The sequence below is a fragment of the Panicum virgatum genome, chromosome 7N (assembly GCF_016808335.1).
Source record: "Panicum virgatum strain AP13 chromosome 7N, P.virgatum_v5, whole genome shotgun sequence".
NCBI classification, from domain to species: domain Eukaryota; kingdom Viridiplantae; phylum Streptophyta; class Magnoliopsida; order Poales; family Poaceae; genus Panicum; species Panicum virgatum.
In genome coordinates this window covers 44,410,374-44,427,787 of record NC_053151.1, presented here as the reverse complement: position 1 = coordinate 44,427,787, position 17,414 = coordinate 44,410,374, and the positions used below count along the sequence as shown (strand labels likewise).

General features: G+C 50.1%; 2 protein-coding genes across 2 annotated transcripts; both read right to left on the bottom strand.

Annotated features, from left to right (window-relative positions):
- Positions 1-3,270: 3,270 nt before the first annotated feature.
- On the bottom strand, positions 3,271-4,741 carry LOC120683089 (WRKY transcription factor WRKY51-like). Its single transcript, XM_039965106.1, has 3 exons — positions 4,031-4,741; positions 3,803-3,928; positions 3,271-3,703 (listed from the first exon to the last, which is right to left on the bottom strand). Exons 1-3 carry the CDS (start codon positions 4,648-4,650, stop codon positions 3,499-3,501), a joined length of 951 nt encoding a protein of 316 aa, XP_039821040.1. The 5' UTR covers positions 4,651-4,741; the 3' UTR covers positions 3,271-3,498.
- A 10,722-nt stretch (positions 4,742-15,463) lies between these two features.
- LOC120683408 (xyloglucan endotransglucosylase/hydrolase protein 24-like) lies at positions 15,464-17,103 on the bottom strand. Its single transcript, XM_039965485.1, has 3 exons — positions 16,732-17,103; positions 16,277-16,476; positions 15,464-16,177 (listed from the first exon to the last, which is right to left on the bottom strand). Exons 1-3 carry the CDS (start codon positions 17,041-17,043, stop codon positions 15,781-15,783), a joined length of 909 nt encoding a protein of 302 aa, XP_039821419.1. The 5' UTR covers positions 17,044-17,103; the 3' UTR covers positions 15,464-15,780.
- Positions 17,104-17,414: the final 311 nt, after the last annotated feature.

Below are 17,414 nucleotides of genomic sequence, written 5' to 3'. Positions count from 1 at the left end.
AAAATAAAACAGTCATGGTTTTACTTTTACAGCCTACTAGATGTAGGCAATGTTCTCTGCACTAGTGGTGTTGCAATACTCTGGCTTCATTGGCCTGTGGTTGCCATTTGATATGCAGGTCTAAGGCCACCGCTAAAGAAAGGTTTTTAAGAAAATCTTAGAAGGAAAAGTAAAAGTGCGCAAAGCACCATTGGAGCATGAGTGGATTTGTATAAAATGGTATATTATGCTACTAGAAAGCTGCCCAAGACGACTTGCGATCTTATTGGCAGTGCATCGGTGCTAGCGGAGCACTCGTGTAATAATAACAAGATTAAACAAGAATAGGTGGAAACGGGACGACGGACCGTGACAATTACGCGCCTTGTGTAAAAAAGAAACACGGATCATCCTTCATACCGCAACTTGGGTTGGCATAAAACGCTCCCACTTAGGCAGTTTTTTACACAAAGAAAAATAAATTAAGGTAAAAAGAAAAGATAAGCGTTGCAAACTCCACCAGCAACAATGCTTAACTTACAACCATGATCTTCCGGTCACAAGAAGGCAAGGCAAGAACAGCATACTCCTTTCTTTCCAAAAAAAGAGAGAACAGCATACTCCAACGATTGTAATTCCAAAGATGGATGCTACTAGTCCGTTGTTAGCACAAACTAGTTGGTTGACCAGGTTTTTTCTGTAGCGACGTGGCGTTGCTTGAGTTCACAGCCACATCTGATTAAGGGAAAGCACGGGGCAGATGCGTGGCTGGTAAGCAAAGACTTGTGCGGACGCATTGCCCCGCGCCCTCGCACGGCCATCCCTGCCTCGATAGGTCAACGGATACGGGCGCGAGGCCAGCATGCAATACAAAACCGCTCGATAATCGCGATTATCGGTGAAATTTACCGTTACCGATGTTGACTGATATTGATTTTCAATTGATTTTTCGATGGATTTCAATCTAAATTTTAAAAATTCAAAGAAATTTATAATTAGTGTGGAAAAAATTCTATAAAAAACTAGAGCCTCTCTATAGTCTAGAATGATGTCACATATTAAAAACAACCACAGTTTGCTTAGACAAAAAAATGTTTCCAATACTAAAGCCTGATAAATGATGCAAATCCATCGATAATCAATGCAAATCAGTTGATATTCAACAATTTTGGTTGATTTTCTATTTCCTTTCACCAACTTGACCAAATATGCATGGGGTATTTACTATATTGTTGTATATTATGCTACAAATGGATGGTTATACTGATAATTTGCAATGTAGATTAGTGTTAAATATTAGTGGTGGGAAGAAAGACTTCAATGTTGACTTGTTGTTAAATCAGTTAGGATACAATAGGCTTCAATGTTGACTATAATATGTATGCTTATACTAAAAAAACTGTCTAACTGGTTTACATAATTATTATAAAAAAGTGTCATTTATGAAAAATGGATGTTTTAAGTGCCTTTCTGTATGAATTATGGATGTGGTCATATGAGCCTGTTACCAATTTGCATAAAACTTGTGTCAATTTATGCTAATATAGACAATGTGGTTTGTATGGACTATGTACTTTTTTGTATTTATGTGCAATTTCATTTGGTGTATGCCTATTTGTGTGGTTTGCATAATTATACATAACATGGATATGTGTAATATGTATCTATAGTTTATTCTATCGTAAGCTACGTATGTATGTATAATTTACCTTATAAAATACCATACTTAACAAACCAAATAAAAATACTATAAAAATTTCTATTTTCCATCTGCTAAATACATTTCTCAGCCGAATTTTCGATAAATCGACCGATTTGCATCGATTATCAATGATAAATCATTGATTATCAATATTTGAATTTGACTTTCCTTATCAGTCGATTTTAGCGATATTTCACCGATTTTCAATTGATTATCGATACTGGAGGGCACTGATAAACCATGTATCAGTGATAAGGTAAACCTGGAGGCCAGGCCAGGGCCCCTCTCCGGAAACAACAAAAGAGGCAGACGGGGCGAGCAGCCCGAGGCGTTGAAACATGGCTGCTCTCTCTCCCTCCAGTGCGGCACGGGGCCCACCACGCCCTCACTTTTAAGAGAGAGGAGAGAGAAAACACCCCCGCACCGATGATGAGAGAGAAAGCACGCCGCGGTCAACTACGGGGGTGCAGGCAGCCCGGCCGGGAAAGCGACCCCTCACCCGTCACCTTTGACCGGGCGCCCCCCATCCCTCCGCGCGGGGCCCGCATGGGCCGTGGTGGGACCACGCAGCCGGGGCGCGGGCGGAGGGTAGAAAAGTAAAGGAACCCACGAACCGGTGCGGCCCATCCCCACGGCGACCCCACCAGGCTTGACCTCTGCACAGCGGCAGGAAGGACAAAGCCCGCCATTATTGCGCTTGTTTAAGCGGCTGCGTTGCCTGCGTATGACCTCTTGGCGCTTCCCCCTCGTTTTCTCTTTTATTTTATTCATTTCGGGTCCGCAGGCAGCGGCGTGATGAGCTGTACCACCACCGGGCAGGGGCAACCGCACCGCTGCCGAGTATTTAAAGTATTTAATCGGGTCAATGGTGAGCCCCAGCCCCAGCCCCCCGTCGTTGTTAACTGTTTCACTGCGGCGACCCCTGCCGGCGGCGAAATTCTTATTTGGCGCTCGTGCGCCGCTAGCAGAAGCGGCGCACGGGCGTCCTCAACCTCGCGCCGCGGCCGCGAGCTAGGGTTTGGGGGAGGGGGCGGCGAAGGAGGGTGGGAGGTGGGCGGAGCGGCCGCCGGCGAGGTTGCCGGCGGCCGGGGTGGCGGCGACCTTCATGATTCGGGTTGTCGGGGGTGGGGGTGGCTCGCCGGCTCCAAGGAGGGGTTGGGGGCGGCGGTTCGGCCGGTGGAGGGCGCGGCGGCGCGGGAGCGCCGCCGGCCGGATAACCGGTGGGCCTGTGCCGGCGGGCCGGCGGCGGGGGCAATAGGACAGCGCAACGGCGGCGTGCTCGATTAGTGCGGCGGCGGAGGCCGCCGGAACCGGAGGAGGCGGTCGGCGGCGGGGGTGTCGGGAGGAAGAAGAACAAGGGCGTCGGGGACGCACCTGTTCGCTGGCGACGCACGCACGTCGACCAGCGTCCCCCTGCTGGCGGCCGGACGATGAGATGAAATAGGGTTGCTGAATGCTGACTGCCCAATCGGCTATGGTTTCAATGTCTCCGATCCTCATGTCGCAATCCGGCAATCCCTCATCGAGTCAATCTGAACTGAGAAAAAACTACAGTCGCAGCAGCTACAGTCGTAGAGATGAATCAGATCTGCGGGGCAGAAGGCCACACAATTTTCGTCCGAATTTAGATAGGACTTTTGTTCAGAGAACGGAAGCGTAGGCGATGGCGGATTCGGAGGGGCGAGCGAGTTCTGCTGGGCATCGAAGGTGTCCTCTCCCTTCTTTTCTACAATCTTGTTTCTTTTTTACACGGACATCAGATTGAGAAGCGACTCAAAAAAAGAAGGGGGAAAAGGAAGCTACTGATCCTAGTTGACTCAGACATGGCCGTTGCCGGCGGAGACGCTGGCTACAGAGGCGGCCACGGGCGACGCCGTCGCCAGGAGGCTCGGCCCGGCGGCTCCCGGCGTGTGGCGGTGCTCGCCCTCGTACGTCACCACCAGCATCGCGGGGTCGTCGGTGGCGCGCTCCACGTGCTTCCTCGCCGGGCACCCACGGACGGTGCTGCACTTGTAGTAGCCCCTGAGAACGAAATGACCGGAGAAGAGTCAGATCCTTGCTTGCTCGTGAACGGCGATTGCTGGCACGAATCTCAGCTCAGCTCAGGGAAGAGAAGCTTACCGTGGGTAAGGGGAGCCCTTGATGGGTTTCTGGCCGTACTTCCTCCAGGAGTACTCATCCGGCGGGATGTCGGCGATCTTGGAGCTGATCGCCGGCACTCTGATGGTCCTCTTCACACGGTTTTTCCTGCCAAAAAATAACCAGCGACCCAGTCCACCGTTAGAAAAATTCTAAAAACAGAAGTGATATTTTTGTTCAAGTGCCTCGGCATGAGGATACGGGCGTTACCTTCTCTTGGAGCAGTGGCAGCGGCTGCCGTTAGCCGTGGCCTCGGAGTGCGCGCCGGCGCAGGGCTTCCGCTTGTGCCCGGACAGCGGCGGCTTCCCGGCGGACATCAAGCTGCGGCCCTTGGAGACGCTCCCCTCGCCGGCGGTGACCGAGGAGAAGAAGGACGTCGAGGTCACGGACGTCGCGCCGGACATGGTCAGGTTCGGCTTCGTGAAGTCCAGCGTCAGGCTCTGCAGGTGCGGGGCCGGCGCCGGCTGCGCCACGCTGACGGGCGCCACATGCGGCAGCGGCGCCGGGGGAGGAGCAGGGGCAGCCACCACTGGGGCGGCGGCCGGGGCCGGCGAGTCGACGGGCCCGCGGCGGAAGCGGGCGTGGCCGGTGCGGTCCAGGATGGAGATCACCTTGCGGAACTTGGAGACGGCCTGGTCAGCGATCTCGCCGAACGGCTGCTGCTGCTGCTGCTGAAGCTGCTGGGCGGCCTTGTGCGGTGCCGCGGCCTGGGAGGACAGGGACGAGACCAGGAGCTCCAGGCTGCGGAGGCCGGCCGTCGCCGCCTCCTGGATGGCGAGCTGGTCGTTGGCGCGGCGAGGGGCGTAGCAGCCCATGAGGTCCACGGCCATGATAGCCGGTGCTTCGCCGGTGACTGCCCGCGCAGATCTTGGCTTGGGGCTATCTAGGAGATTGGGGTTGGGAGGTGGAGGACCGGCAGGAGGCAGTGGCCGGCTTTATAGGTGGAAACGGGGATGCGATGCGAGTCAATGGGTGGGTGCTGCCTTTTTCCGGAAAAGCCCATTGGATTCCTCCAAAATTCGAGACGTGGTCACCTTCTCTCTCTCTATCTATTGTCAGATCTCAGCAGAGCGTGTGATCTTTTACAAAAACAAAACAAAGGTGGCTTCACGGCATGAAGATACTACTTCCAATTTGAGATGATACAGCGGTTGTTTGGTTCCAGGGGCTAAATTTTAAACTATATCTCATTCAAGAGAATCTTAATATTTATTAATATTAAATAAAATTTTATTACAAAACTAACTGTAGAACTCTAGGGCTAAATTGCGAGATGAATCTAACGAGGTATATTAATCTATAATTAGCGGATGGTTACTGTAGCAAATCATAAATTAATTAGGCTCATTAGATTCATCTCGCAAATTAGCACTCATCTGTCAAAAAGATTTTATAAATAAATTTTATTTAATATCCCTAAATGATAAAATTCTCTTCAATGTGACAGGGACTAAAAAGAAGTCCCTGAAAACAAACATGGCAACAATAACATTTCAAAAACATGAGCTGCAAGTCCCATATTAAACCAATAAGCTGTTAAACAACTATTTAGTCATGAAGGATGGCAGCATGGAAATCAAATATACGGTGAAACTGTGTTTTTAGTTTGCTAACGTGCATAAGTAAGGGCAAATCTAGCGGTGGGTTTGGAGGGACTAGCCCCGCCGGACCTGTGGTCTGTGGAGCTCCTTCTATATTTTTTTTATCATAGATGAACCGTGAAGATGCTGAAGTTTAGGTGGAAGAAAACTCATCCTAACAATTATCCTAGATCAGCCAGTGTACATAAGACTTTCTAGCGCTACGTTAGCCGTTTGATGATACATAACGACTACTACGCTTTATCGTTAATTTTGGCAACCATTTCCATTGAAGTCTAAAATAAGGGAGAATTTACAGTTCTGCAATCAACTAGCTAATGGAGATCGGTACAATCCGTAAGCCAGTTATCCTTATCTTTGTAACGGCTTTCTATTCGAAATAAAATGAAACAAAACTGCAGCAGAGATCCTTTTGGTAGTTTAAATATATATAACAAAATAATGTCCCATTGTGTCTTGTGTGGTGCCTACGCACTCTTCAGTACCCCACACTTGTTACCTCTCTTTCGTTTGGTTATCATTAGTTCATCACAAGAGGATTGTCCCATAAATAATACAAAGATAAGGTGTTGTGTGTAAATGCTCGAATATGGGTGTGAATGATGATGACATCTTGGCCATGAGATAGTGGACTTTGAAGATAAGGAGAAATCAGTTTTCTAAGCCTTTATTCCCAGCATCATATAGAGCGAAAGAAAAAAAAACTACAGTAGACGTCTAGACCTATGTGTCTTGGCTTCGAAGTCAACTATGGAGAGGGCCGAGTTTGGTTGAAATAATGACGCGCCCATTTATTTAACCACTAAATAAGTAAAATAATGTGCATGATAAAAAGGAGCACTATTTCTCACTTTAGCAGTATCCCTTGGAGATATTGTCTCCTTAATTTTCTAATGATTTGGGGTAGAGGTATTTGCACGCTTAAATTGAGAACTTTCGTGCTCTCCTACTTTTTAATATTCTTTTAGCCCGTTGACGAACTGTTGTGAGAGCTGGCATATCTGGCGTGATCAGGAGTTGAATCATTTTCGACACAATTATGCGCGAGATTAGTTGCTCACATCATAGACACAAGTGGTCATACAAATTAGTTTCTTTCATTCTTGTAAATTGCAGGACTTTGCGCTTGGTTTATTTACATGATTATGAGTGGGTTTGTCTTCCACACTTAGGCAATGCGTCTACATGTATCATCATTTAACAAATGCAAGTAGGAGCAGAACCTCACCATTCTACGACTCTGTGCGATTTTGCAATTGTTTTTAACGAATAAAAGTTCACCTGGGGCAGAGTTTTTCTCAACAAAGTTGACAAGTTGCAAAATAAAAAATCAGGGGGAGCTGGTGGACCGATCTTGAAAGTACAAACCTGTTGCAGTAACAAAAGGTGGCCGTGCGAGGCACCAATCCCTCAAATAGTTAAATTATCATGCTACGCTGCAAATAGGCATAGTGGTTGTAGTGCTCTCTGAACTGTGATGATGGTTTCAGACTTTTAGTACAAGACTTCGATCACCAAACTAGTAAAAAAAAAGAGTCATCAGAGAATGCGTCACTCCAACTTGAACTGAGTAAAAATGCTCCAGAATAGAATGGGAGTAGTAGCTCTATTCGAATTCAGTCCATGCGTTGCTCTTCTGATGATGATTGCTCACACAAAATTAGTCTGCATTGCAGAAACCTGTAGTCTTGCTGCCAACATTTTATCTGAATTTCATGTTATCTGAATTGCAGTAACTTTGTTTTTCTCCGAGCAGACTTTGACGTAGATCTTGATTCGGGTTTCCCTCCGCGCATCATTTCAAAACGAACACAGCAGAGCGTGAACTGGCGATCAGATTTCGAGGGCGTCAAGTTCGCTTTCCCTCGCCAAAAGCATTCCTCCTCTTTCTAGAAAGAAGAAGAGAGCGTGGAATGGGTGAGACCGTGAGAGCTGAGTTGAGTCGGAGAGAGAGAGAAGTGAGGAGGCTAAAAAAATTACCCGGGCCTTGCGAGAGAGGTGAGGTAAGAAAAAGGCAACGGCAGCAGGAGTGGTGCCGACGGCAGGCGAGCCCGTCTCCCTGACGCATGGGGCCCGGGCAAAGACGAACCGCCGGATCGGAGGTCCGTCGTCCGGTGCGACGTTTGACCGTTGGGCGTGGGCCCGCGACCGGGTCATCGGGCGTCCGCCGCTTTGCTCGGCTGGAGAAGTAAACGAGGCGTTGGGGCCGAGACGTGCCCGAATTGCTTTTCCCTTTGGCTTTGTACGCAACGGGCCGTGGACCCGGAAACGGAATTTTTCTGCCCGAGATAAATTTGATAGGCAGACGAAACTTTGCAATATGAAAATACTGCAAGGATCTGATATTCGACCATACGGACTTTCATTCTAGCGGGGTGCCCGTCCCATTTCACACAGGAGAATTAAAGTTCTTAATTAGTCATGTAGATAGCTGTCTTCGAAGAAAAGTCGTAAAAGAGGGGGCATTGCGTCCATGCATATCCCGAAGATAAATCTGAAAAAAAATATGAATGGATATTTGCAAAACGAAAAATGCCAAACAATTTGATATTCTGCTAAATCAGTTGGGTGTTCTAATTGGAGCCCACGTCGTGATCAAAATTGCCACGTGTAAACATATTTGTAGCTTTTAGCTCCACGTAATTAGAGTTCTTAGTGCTCGCAAAAAAAAGAATTAGAGTTGTTAATGGCGGAACTAGCTGTGCGCATACGTAAAAAGAAAGACGTAAACCGCCATGGCACCAAAGAATATCGAGAGTCAACTCTGCCGCGCTCGGCTCCCACGCGTCCCCTCCCCCGTTTTATTGGAAAAATCGCCGCGACTACGAACAGAAAATCGAGTACAAGACTTTGTGAGCGAGTGCTAAAAAATGCAGGATAAGATCACCGAAGAGTTGACTCCATCCCCCCCGCCCATAAACTACTAGTACCGGAAGAATCGTCGACCACCCACTAGCTAAAACTAAAACAAATCAGCGGGCAGGTCAAACCTAATCGTGCCTCCTGCCCCAGCACGATCCTGCTGTCCTCCAACCAACCGATCCGAAGCTTCGTCCCAGGCTTCCAGCCCAAAACTTGCCCAGACCGGCCGGTGTACGAATCATTGATCGGCCACCGGTGTCCGGCGGAGCGCAGCCGCGCGGTCGCGGCGCCCGGGCCACGAGCCGCGCGCATGAAAAGCGAGGGCGCCGGCAAGTGCGCGTGGGTTCGGTTGGCGACTCGGCATCGGGTTCCCGTTGACTTGGCGCGAGAGCTCCCCACTTGTTGCGGTTGCGGCTCTGTTCCTGCCAGGGGCAGCGCCAGCGGGTGTCCCGTGTCCGTGCCTTTCGTCTTTCTGGGTTCGGTCCCCCGGGAGCTTGTCCTCCGTGCGCGACGCGAGATCGCCCATTCGCCCGTGTGCGCACCGCGCCTGTGTTCTCTTTCTTCCTCCCCGTTTACTCCCGGCACGACAGGGACGACGACGGATCGTTTCGTGGCGTGCTCTTAACTTTATCGTGCGTGGTTGGTACACCCGTGACGAATCCCAAATTGGGAGAGTACGTTTCGTCCAGGAGGTGGTGTTGGTCAACTTTGTAATACTCAATGTATGAAAAAAGGGGGGGTTCAAAAAATAATATATGTAAAAAAGTAGTACAAGGCTCGTCTACGTTTTTTTTATAAGAAAATACTGTTGGGTCTGGAAAAAGGATTTGCTGCTGATGAGGTCTTTTGGCACTAAAGGTTGCAGATCATCTAGAAAAAGAAGTTACGGATTTGGGTGGGTGTGTATATACGCAGGACTCGGTGCAAGGTTTGGTTGACCTGTTCGGTCCAGTGGAATCGTTGTTGCGTGCATCTCGCGCTCTTGGACGGACGCTCCTCGACAATTCGGTGAGAGAAAGGGGACTGGACCTAACACGTGCCCGTCACGGAGCCACGCGCGCCCGGTGCAACGCTGCACGGAGTTGACAAACGAGCCTATCCGAGACACACGCACGCATCCATGGAGTGAGAAACAAGGACAAAATCTAGTCGTCAACCACGTGCGGTGTTGGCACACGATCAGGTCAGGTGCGTGTACTGAACCGGACGGGTAAGAGCGGCGATGTCGCAACTCACGCGGTTCCGCGAACCGGGATGGCCAGCCGATGCGTCAGCAAACTTTCGGGGTACATGGCACTGTTGCGCGCTGACTGGGGGGCGCGGCATGCGACAAGGTGTTCTCTGTGGCCACGGATCGTCGTGCTGTGCTGTATGCGAGTTGCGACCGTGCCGTCGCGGTCACGACAAACAAGCTCCTCGTTTGCTTTGCCTCGAAGACACCGGGCGCCAGGGGTATTGGGCTGCCGAGCAAACAGCCAGCGCGCGTGGCCTGGCGAGGCTGAGAGCTTGGGGATGATGGCTCGGCGACTTGGGTAGTCAGTTCTTTGGCAGAGGCTGCGGTGGTGCGGCGCTGCGTGCCTGCGTGAGCTAGTCGCACTCTCAAGTCTGAACTCTGAACCCGCGACGATGGAGCAGACAGAGGGAATCGCATGGGGGGATAACCATGCTCATAAGACATGATAAAATTGATAACCGGTGAATACTATAGACCCAGACAGAAGAGATGCGTCATCGATCGAAGATTCAAGATACTCGATAATTGGTGAATAAGAATCAGATTCAACGACAGCGATGCGCCCGGAAGTTAAAATTTGGGATATCCAGTGACAGTAACTTGTGGCGAATGAGGTGATGCAACTCAGCTTGCTGAAGAACTCATCGAAGATCTACATTACTCCTACTCATAGGGCCAAAAGGTAAAGCTACTGGAAAGGGTAAATGTGTTTTGTTTGATCGACGTGATGATTCTGATTACAAGCTCGTAGACTGATATTTATAAGTTACAAACCCTAATCGATGACAACATGACTTGACTAACAAGAAATAAACTTTCTAAAACAAATTAGTTCTGACATGATAATTTGCTGGCGAAACTAGCCAACCCAATTCTTGCTCCACCAGCTGCGACGCTCTTTCGACCCACAGATCCAATGCGCTCCACCTCTCCTTTGCTCTTGCGTCGGTCTTGTTCCACCGGTTCCATACAAACTTGTTAACCATCGGCATGCATGCCCGCTCGTCGCAAGCGATCCTTGCCGATGCATGCTAATTAGCCGATGATCTCCATATTTTAGTTTGCATCGGATTTACCAAAATCCGGTGTCAATAGGTTGCCAAAAAATGTTGCCTGATTGACACAACCTTCTGCAGTGTTGGAAATTGTTAAACTACTGAATTTCAGCTACGCTTTTCTTTCATGAACATATAACTTTTGATTTTGTGAATACATACCCATTTTCTGTGCCAGAAGGAAGCAATGATAATTGTTGGTTTACCTACTCTGCATTAAATGTTAAATAGTCAATTTTCTATTGTAGATGTGTCTGACACCATCTTTGATTAACAAATCTACTAGTTGAGTAGCTATTTCTAGTAGCACAAAGCTTCAAAGATGTATGTTAGGTTAATGTTATTTTGTTTGATTAATGTGATTGCCAGTACCTGCTGGAGTTGTTAGGAAGGGTGGTACAATTTTCAGGCTACTGATAGTGGCTCATAATGTTTAAATTTGATATCTTTTCACTCATGTCTTGGCATTGCATTCATGACCTTTTTTGGACTACTGGTAGCATGACTAACTATTATCTTTTCTTGCCATACAAATTGATAAGTCAACTGAACCCTAAGTTAAGGAGGTCCCGGGGATGCCAACAACATTTGACCGTTGGTGTACTGATTCTATTGAAGTTCAAGGCCAATGTGAAAAGAATTAAAAGTTATAGATTATTGCTCTAGTGCCAAAGTAATATGTGAGAATGGAGATGACTTGTGATATGATGAGGAAAGGATTTGCTTAGTTGGATATTAGATGTTACTTTAGTTAAACTTTTGCATAGCTTTTGAGTTAAACATTACATATTACTTTTTATTACTTTCCTACGTAAATGCTTTTTATGATTTTTCATAATTTTTGACTTTTTTCAAAACATATGTACCATATCTCCCTTGGATTATTCAAAATAATAGAAAAGTCTCCGTGGTTCTCTCCCCTGGAAAAACATTCCAAACAGCAGCAAGGAGATTCTCCCCTCCGGGGGATATCTCTCCTGTGGTGGAGGGGGAAATCGATGGTCCAAAAATTTTCCCGTGAGGAATTTCTTCCCTGGGTTAATTACCAACTGCTGCCAAAGTATCCTTCAAAAAAAAAAACTGCTGCCAAAGTAGCCCTTAATGGGCCCGTACCCATTAGATGTCTTGTTGGGTGCCTTCTCTCCGCGCAACCATTAGGGCCTCGCATCATGCGAGTTCACCGATCGTGCAAACATATACACACTTTCGGTTACGATAGATATTTACACTTACAAAAAGTCTAAAGGCAGTAATTCGTAGTAACTCCACCTGCCCCTGAACTTTAAATACATGTACGAGCTGCACAAAACAGCATGAATTTTTTTTCAAAACCAAAAGGAGCATGCTCTTCCAGGGAAAATAAACTAAGAGGGCTAGGGCACGAATTTGGGCAAGAATGGGGGTCTGGATAGCATCTGCTCGAGTGGGAAACCTGTAGTGGACATGCAACAATTAATATCAGAAATCCAAAACTGTAGCTTGTTTTGAACTGCGGGAGCACTGCATTACCTTCACTAGGTGAACATTCAGGGGTGTGGCATTGCTCGGGCACCGGTCGACCGCCAGCTTGCAAAGCTTTCTCTGAAGAATAATACATGAAATTTTACAGTTATTGCATTCAAATTCATATAAAAACGTGAGCTCTCTTCTTGTTCGTCAGGTAGCTTGCGTGCACGAGAGATCTAATGCAAGGCCGGTTGCTTCGTCCACGTTGCCGGCCAACGCCCCCTCGCAACGGTCTTCTCCGGCGAGCGCGGGGAGGGCTGTGGGTGGCACCGCTCCTTCGCAACGGTCTTCTCCGGCGATCATGGAGCAGTGTGCGACGGATTCCTTGGTCGGTCATGTCTTGGCGATGTCGACGACGACGACGACGACGGCAACAACGACGACATCAGATCAGTTGATAGAGCGGGATGCTGGCCAGGGCTCTGGCCGGCGCCGGAGGCGACGGCCGAGATTCAGACGCCGTCCTGGCGGTGATCGGTATGAGGATCCTGCATCACCCGAAGCTCCCAACTTGGACAACGTCGAAGCTATGGTGATTCATGCAGCCCCAGCCTCGGAGGAGCAGGCTGTCCCACCCTGCATCATCGATTGGAGTGACCGTATTGCACGGGCTAAGCATGATCTTGAGCATGCTGTGATCGTGACGGTTATTGGTGCCTCGCCACTTGCTCCTGTTCCTGCTGTTGCTGGGGTTTTGGCGGCGAACCTGGACGTCGATCCAAGCTCCCTTGTCCTCCGCCGTGCTTCATCATCAAGTTATTTGCTCATGCTCCCAGATTTGAGCTGGTGACTCGTTTGGTTAATCTTAAGCAGCCGTTACGTTCACCAGAGTTCAGTCTTTTGTGCAAGAAATGGAGCCGGCTTGCCGGAGCAACAGGGAAAGCCTTGCCCTGTCAGTTGGACGTCGAGATCTGTGGTATCCCTGCTCACGTTTGGGAGACCTCCACAGTGGAACAGCTCCTAAACCCGCATGCCTGGATTGATCATGTGCGTGAAACCACGGTTGAGCTTAACGACTTGGCTTCGTTTCGGTGCTCTGCTTGGTGTTTGGATGTAAGCAAAGTTCCCCCATCTAAGGAGCTATGGGTTACTGAACCTCCGAACGTCATTCTAGAAGACCCGCCGGTGAAGAGGTTCTTGTCTTACCCTATCAGTTTCAAGACTTCTGTCGCGTCTCCTTCCTGTGGTTTGGCTCCAAACCCACCGCCACCCCCTCCTCATGAAGATGGCAGTGATGAAGATCCCTCCACACGGCAGAGGCGGCGACTCTCGGCATCTGCGGCGCCGCGTTCCCATCATCAGATGATCGTTGGGTGCGTCAATGCCGCTGGCAGCGGCGATGTTTCTGCTTCACAGGCGCGTGGGGGGCAACCAACATCCGGCTCCTCGCGAACAGTGACATTAATGGTGGCTTCGGGCTCCCAGGTAGCCGGCTTGGGCGGGGAAGGTTCGCTGGGATTCGAAGCGGAGGTCATCAATGAAAAGCAATTACAGTTGGAGGCCCTTGAAGACCGTGAGCAGCACGACCCTGCTAAAGGCAAAGTGGTGCCGGCTGATTTTATGAAGGACGGCCTTCTCAAGGCCAACGTTTCAAATTTTGAAGGTGCAGCGCCTGCATTATCTCCATCTGGGCCTTCTGGTGATTTCGGTGGGCCGGTTCTGGGTTCATATGAGTCTGAGACAGACAGCTTGGTGAATGGGCTTGATGCTTTGGGCCTGGACACGGTTGAAATGCTTCCGGTCTCTTCCGGCCCAGTCACTGTTGGGGCGATGGTGCTTCCGGCCTCCTCCGGCCTGGCTTCTGAGGTGGCTACGGTGCTTCCGGCCTCCTCCAGCCCGGCTGCTGGGGTGGCTACGGTGCTTCCAGCCTCCTCGGGCCTGGCTGCTGAGGAGTCTACGGTGCCTCCGGACTTCCCCAGCCCGGCAGCTGTAGAGGCCACGGACCTGCACACTCCTCGTGCCCCGCCGAATGTCGCCGCAGCCGCCTCGCCTCCACTCCACCCCGACGTAGTTCTATTCCAGGCGCCAATTTTGTCAGTCTCGCCACCAGAATGGAAGACATGGAGAGGCTCGGGATGCGCCTACCCTTGCCCAGCCTGCTGTGATGCCGGATGCGGCTGGGACTGAGATCGATGCGGCTGTGATTCCGGCTGTGGGAGTTCCAGGAGCCGCTCCATCTCCAGCCAGGATACCCTCCTCCCCTCTCACCCCTCTTGAAGCTCGGACTGCCTTCCTCGACAAGCTCACTCGCCGCGCTGAAGGCCTGCTGCCGGTGCCTGACATCCACAAGTGCAGGCGCAAATCCCAGCTGACTAGTGAGACTCCTAGAAGAAGCCGCCGACTCGCTGGTTCTGCCATGGAATTCCAGCTTGGAGATCTTGAGACAAGAGCAAGAAAGAAGGTCATGAGGGCCCTGGACATCATCGGCGAGAATGAAGGTATTACTCCCGCAAGCCCAAGATGAATACGCTAAATTATTTGGTCATCGCCCGTCTGCTTCACATATTCAGGCCATGACGGCATTGTTCAGTTGGTCCTTGCCTGAGGACCTGGGACAGAGTGTTGATGGAGATTTATTAGCCTGAGTGGTTTTTTCTCTCCTATGGTCGTTATTTCTCTCTATCTTTTTTACATGGATCCTAGAAAAATTCTAATATGGAACGTGAGAGGGCTTAACTCCGCTACTAGACAAGACTCTGTGCGCACGATTGTGGATTCTTCTCAGGCAAACATTGTGTGCATTCAAGAAACAAAAATTTCGACAATGACCAATAGAGTATTGCTTTCTGCTCTAGGCTCGGATTTTTCTGAATACACTGTTGTCCCTGCTGCGGGCGTCAGTGGGGGGATTCTGGTTGCCTGGAGACGACACATCAAAGTCTTGGACACTCCTCAGATTGATAGCCACAGTACCACCATTCGTATTTCTCAGTCGAATGGACAACACTGGTGGCTCACCTGTGTTTATGGTCCCCAAGGAAATGATGCTAAAATCCAATTCCTGCAAGAGTTGCGTGACATTCGGGCTGCTTGCCCAGGTCCGTGGATGGTGGCGGGTGACTTCAACCTTATTTACAAGGATGAAGACAAGAACAATCCTGTAACGACCCGGTCCGGGAAAACGGCTAAGATCTACTCTACAGGTAGAGTAAACCACACCTGCTAAATAACTCTCTTGCGCTTTCATCCTCGCTTCGCGCAAAAAGGGTTAACCCGGAGTTACTAGCCTTCCCAGGGCCAGCTATTTAAGCTGGTCTGCCTCAGTATCGGTAAGTTGTAAATAAAGGTGCGATTCATGCAGAAGCTTAGTATGCTCAAGATTTAAAAAAAAATTCTTACAGAAGCTAGCGGAGACGATTCCAATGCTCTAGTTTGGTTTCTCGAAACAAAATGTGGAACCATTTATATCATGGTTTTACATGACGAATCAATAATGCTAGAACAAAGCAACAGCTCTGTCAGAGAAATGTTGATACATCTGATGACCCGAGAAGAAGTGAAGCAGCCGGAGGGAGACCAATGCAAGCAAATCACCAATCTAATAAAGAATCAAAATTGTTCCTGTGTGTCTTGTCTTCAGATGTACAGAAACAATCAGCGGATCGATCGAACAACAACAATCGTCGATCGCCTCATCAATGTTGGCCATCATCGATGCAAGCAATGAGTGAGCTCGTGATGGCAGTGCCAATGCAACTTCATTCACAGCCCAGCTCGCTGAAGGTAGCACTCCTTGGGGAACTCGGACTCGTTGAACCTCTTGTGGTCGGTGCAGTAGTCGTAGATCCGGTAGTTGGCGTTGACCCACTGCAGGTCGGCGAGCGTCTGCTGGTCGAGGTCGAAGCGCCCCGAGTCCTTGGGCTCGGCGCCGCACCACGAGACGCCCGGCGACGGCCGGCACCAGGTGGTGTTGTAGTTGCGGTAGTAGGCGACGAAGGGCGCGTTGGACCAGTCGGTCTTGATGGCGCCGCCCTGCGTCGCCCACTCGTCGGCGTCCCACAGGCTGCCGTACACGCGCTGCTGTTGCCACGTCGGGTATGGCACCCCCTGGTCCTCGTAGTTCTTGAAGGCCCGGATCGCCTTCCCGTCAACCCGGATCCTGTGTTGTGTAATGATCATCAATTCGATCAGCAGCTGAGATCGACGACGAGGAATGAAGCATGCTAGTAGCAATGGCGGTGGTAGTACTACTACTCACACGATGTACTTGGGGTTCCACTCGATGGTGTAGGTGTGGTAGTCGGCGGTGGGGTCGAACCAGAGGTAGTACTGCTGCTCCCGGCCGCCGACGCCGTTGGCGAAGATGTTGGTGTGGAGCGTGATGGGCTGGCCGGAGACGTTGCCGAGGAACTCCAGGTCGATCTCGTCGTGGTACGACCAGGGGCCTTCGGAGATCGTCTGCAGGGCACGCGCGCGCGCATCGAAAGATTCCACGTGTCAAGTAAAGTCAACTCTCCGCGATGCATGCACACTGGCATGCACGCATCACGCATGTGTCTCTCGATCCGTTGAAAAAAAAAAACGGGATGAAGAAACAAAGTGTACTGGTGACTGGCATGCCAACAAGATGGCCGCCTGAGAAAAGGAAAAGCTGGGATCTAGCTAGATGGATGCAGAGTTGCAGACTAGCTAGATGATCGATCGAGATCTTACGTAGATGGTGGCGACGACGCCGGCGGAGTTGCCCTCGACGAGCTTGATGTCCATGCTGATGGTGCCGTAGAGGTAGGTGTTCTTGGAGCGGAAGCACGAGCCCTGCTGCTCGTCCAGGGAGAGCGCCAGGGACTCGGTGTCGGGGCTGTCCATGAAGAAGTAGGTGTGGCTGGCGCCCCAGATGAGCTCGATGTCGTCGTCCAGGGTCGCCTCGCACGGGCGCATGCTGCCTGTTATTAGCAGCACCACCACGCCGGCGACGAGCAGTAATAAACTGCAGTGCCTCGAGGGGCGCCTACAAGGAAAAGACATGGCTACGAGCTGGGGAACTAGCTGGTGGCGTCGCTAGCTTTCTGGACCTCTACTAGCTAGCTAGCTCCGACTGTGGAGAGGTCAGAGGCCTGTTTATTTATAGGGAGTCAATGGATGGATGGAGATCGGGGCCGGACGACGAAGAAGGTGGCGAGGAAATGAGGGCCGGTATGCCAAGAGGGATTTGCGGAGGAGCTAGGGCGGCAAGGCTAGTGAGGAATCGAATGTCAGGCTGGCCGAGAGCGGACGGAAAAACCTAGTTCGGGAATCCAACACAGGAGCTGATCATTCGACTTGCAAATGCCGGCCGTCGTCACGCGCCGGGCACATGCAGAAAACGGGGACTTGTAGCTCTACGAAGGATTTAATTT

Coding starts and splice junctions, on each gene's coding strand:
- LOC120683089 (XM_039965106.1), bottom strand. CDS start 4,650: ATGGCCGTGGACCTCATGGGCTGCTACGCCCCTCGCCGCGCCAACGAC. Junction 3,929..4,030: donor TGCCACTGCTCCAAGAGAAG/GTAACGCCCGTA, acceptor ATTTTTTGGCAG/GAAAAACCGTGTGAAGAGGA. Junction 3,704..3,802: donor AAGGGCTCCCCTTACCCACG/GTAAGCTTCTCT, acceptor TTTCGTTCTCAG/GGGCTACTACAAGTGCAGCA.
- LOC120683408 (XM_039965485.1), bottom strand. CDS start 17,043: ATGTCTTTTCCTTGTAGGCGCCCCTCGAGGCACTGCAGTTTATTACTG. Junction 16,477..16,731: donor GCGTCGTCGCCACCATCTAC/GTAAGATCTCGA, acceptor CGTGCCCTGCAG/ACGATCTCCGAAGGCCCCTG. Junction 16,178..16,276: donor TGGAACCCCAAGTACATCGT/GTGAGTAGTAGT, acceptor TACACAACACAG/GATCCGGGTTGACGGGAAGG.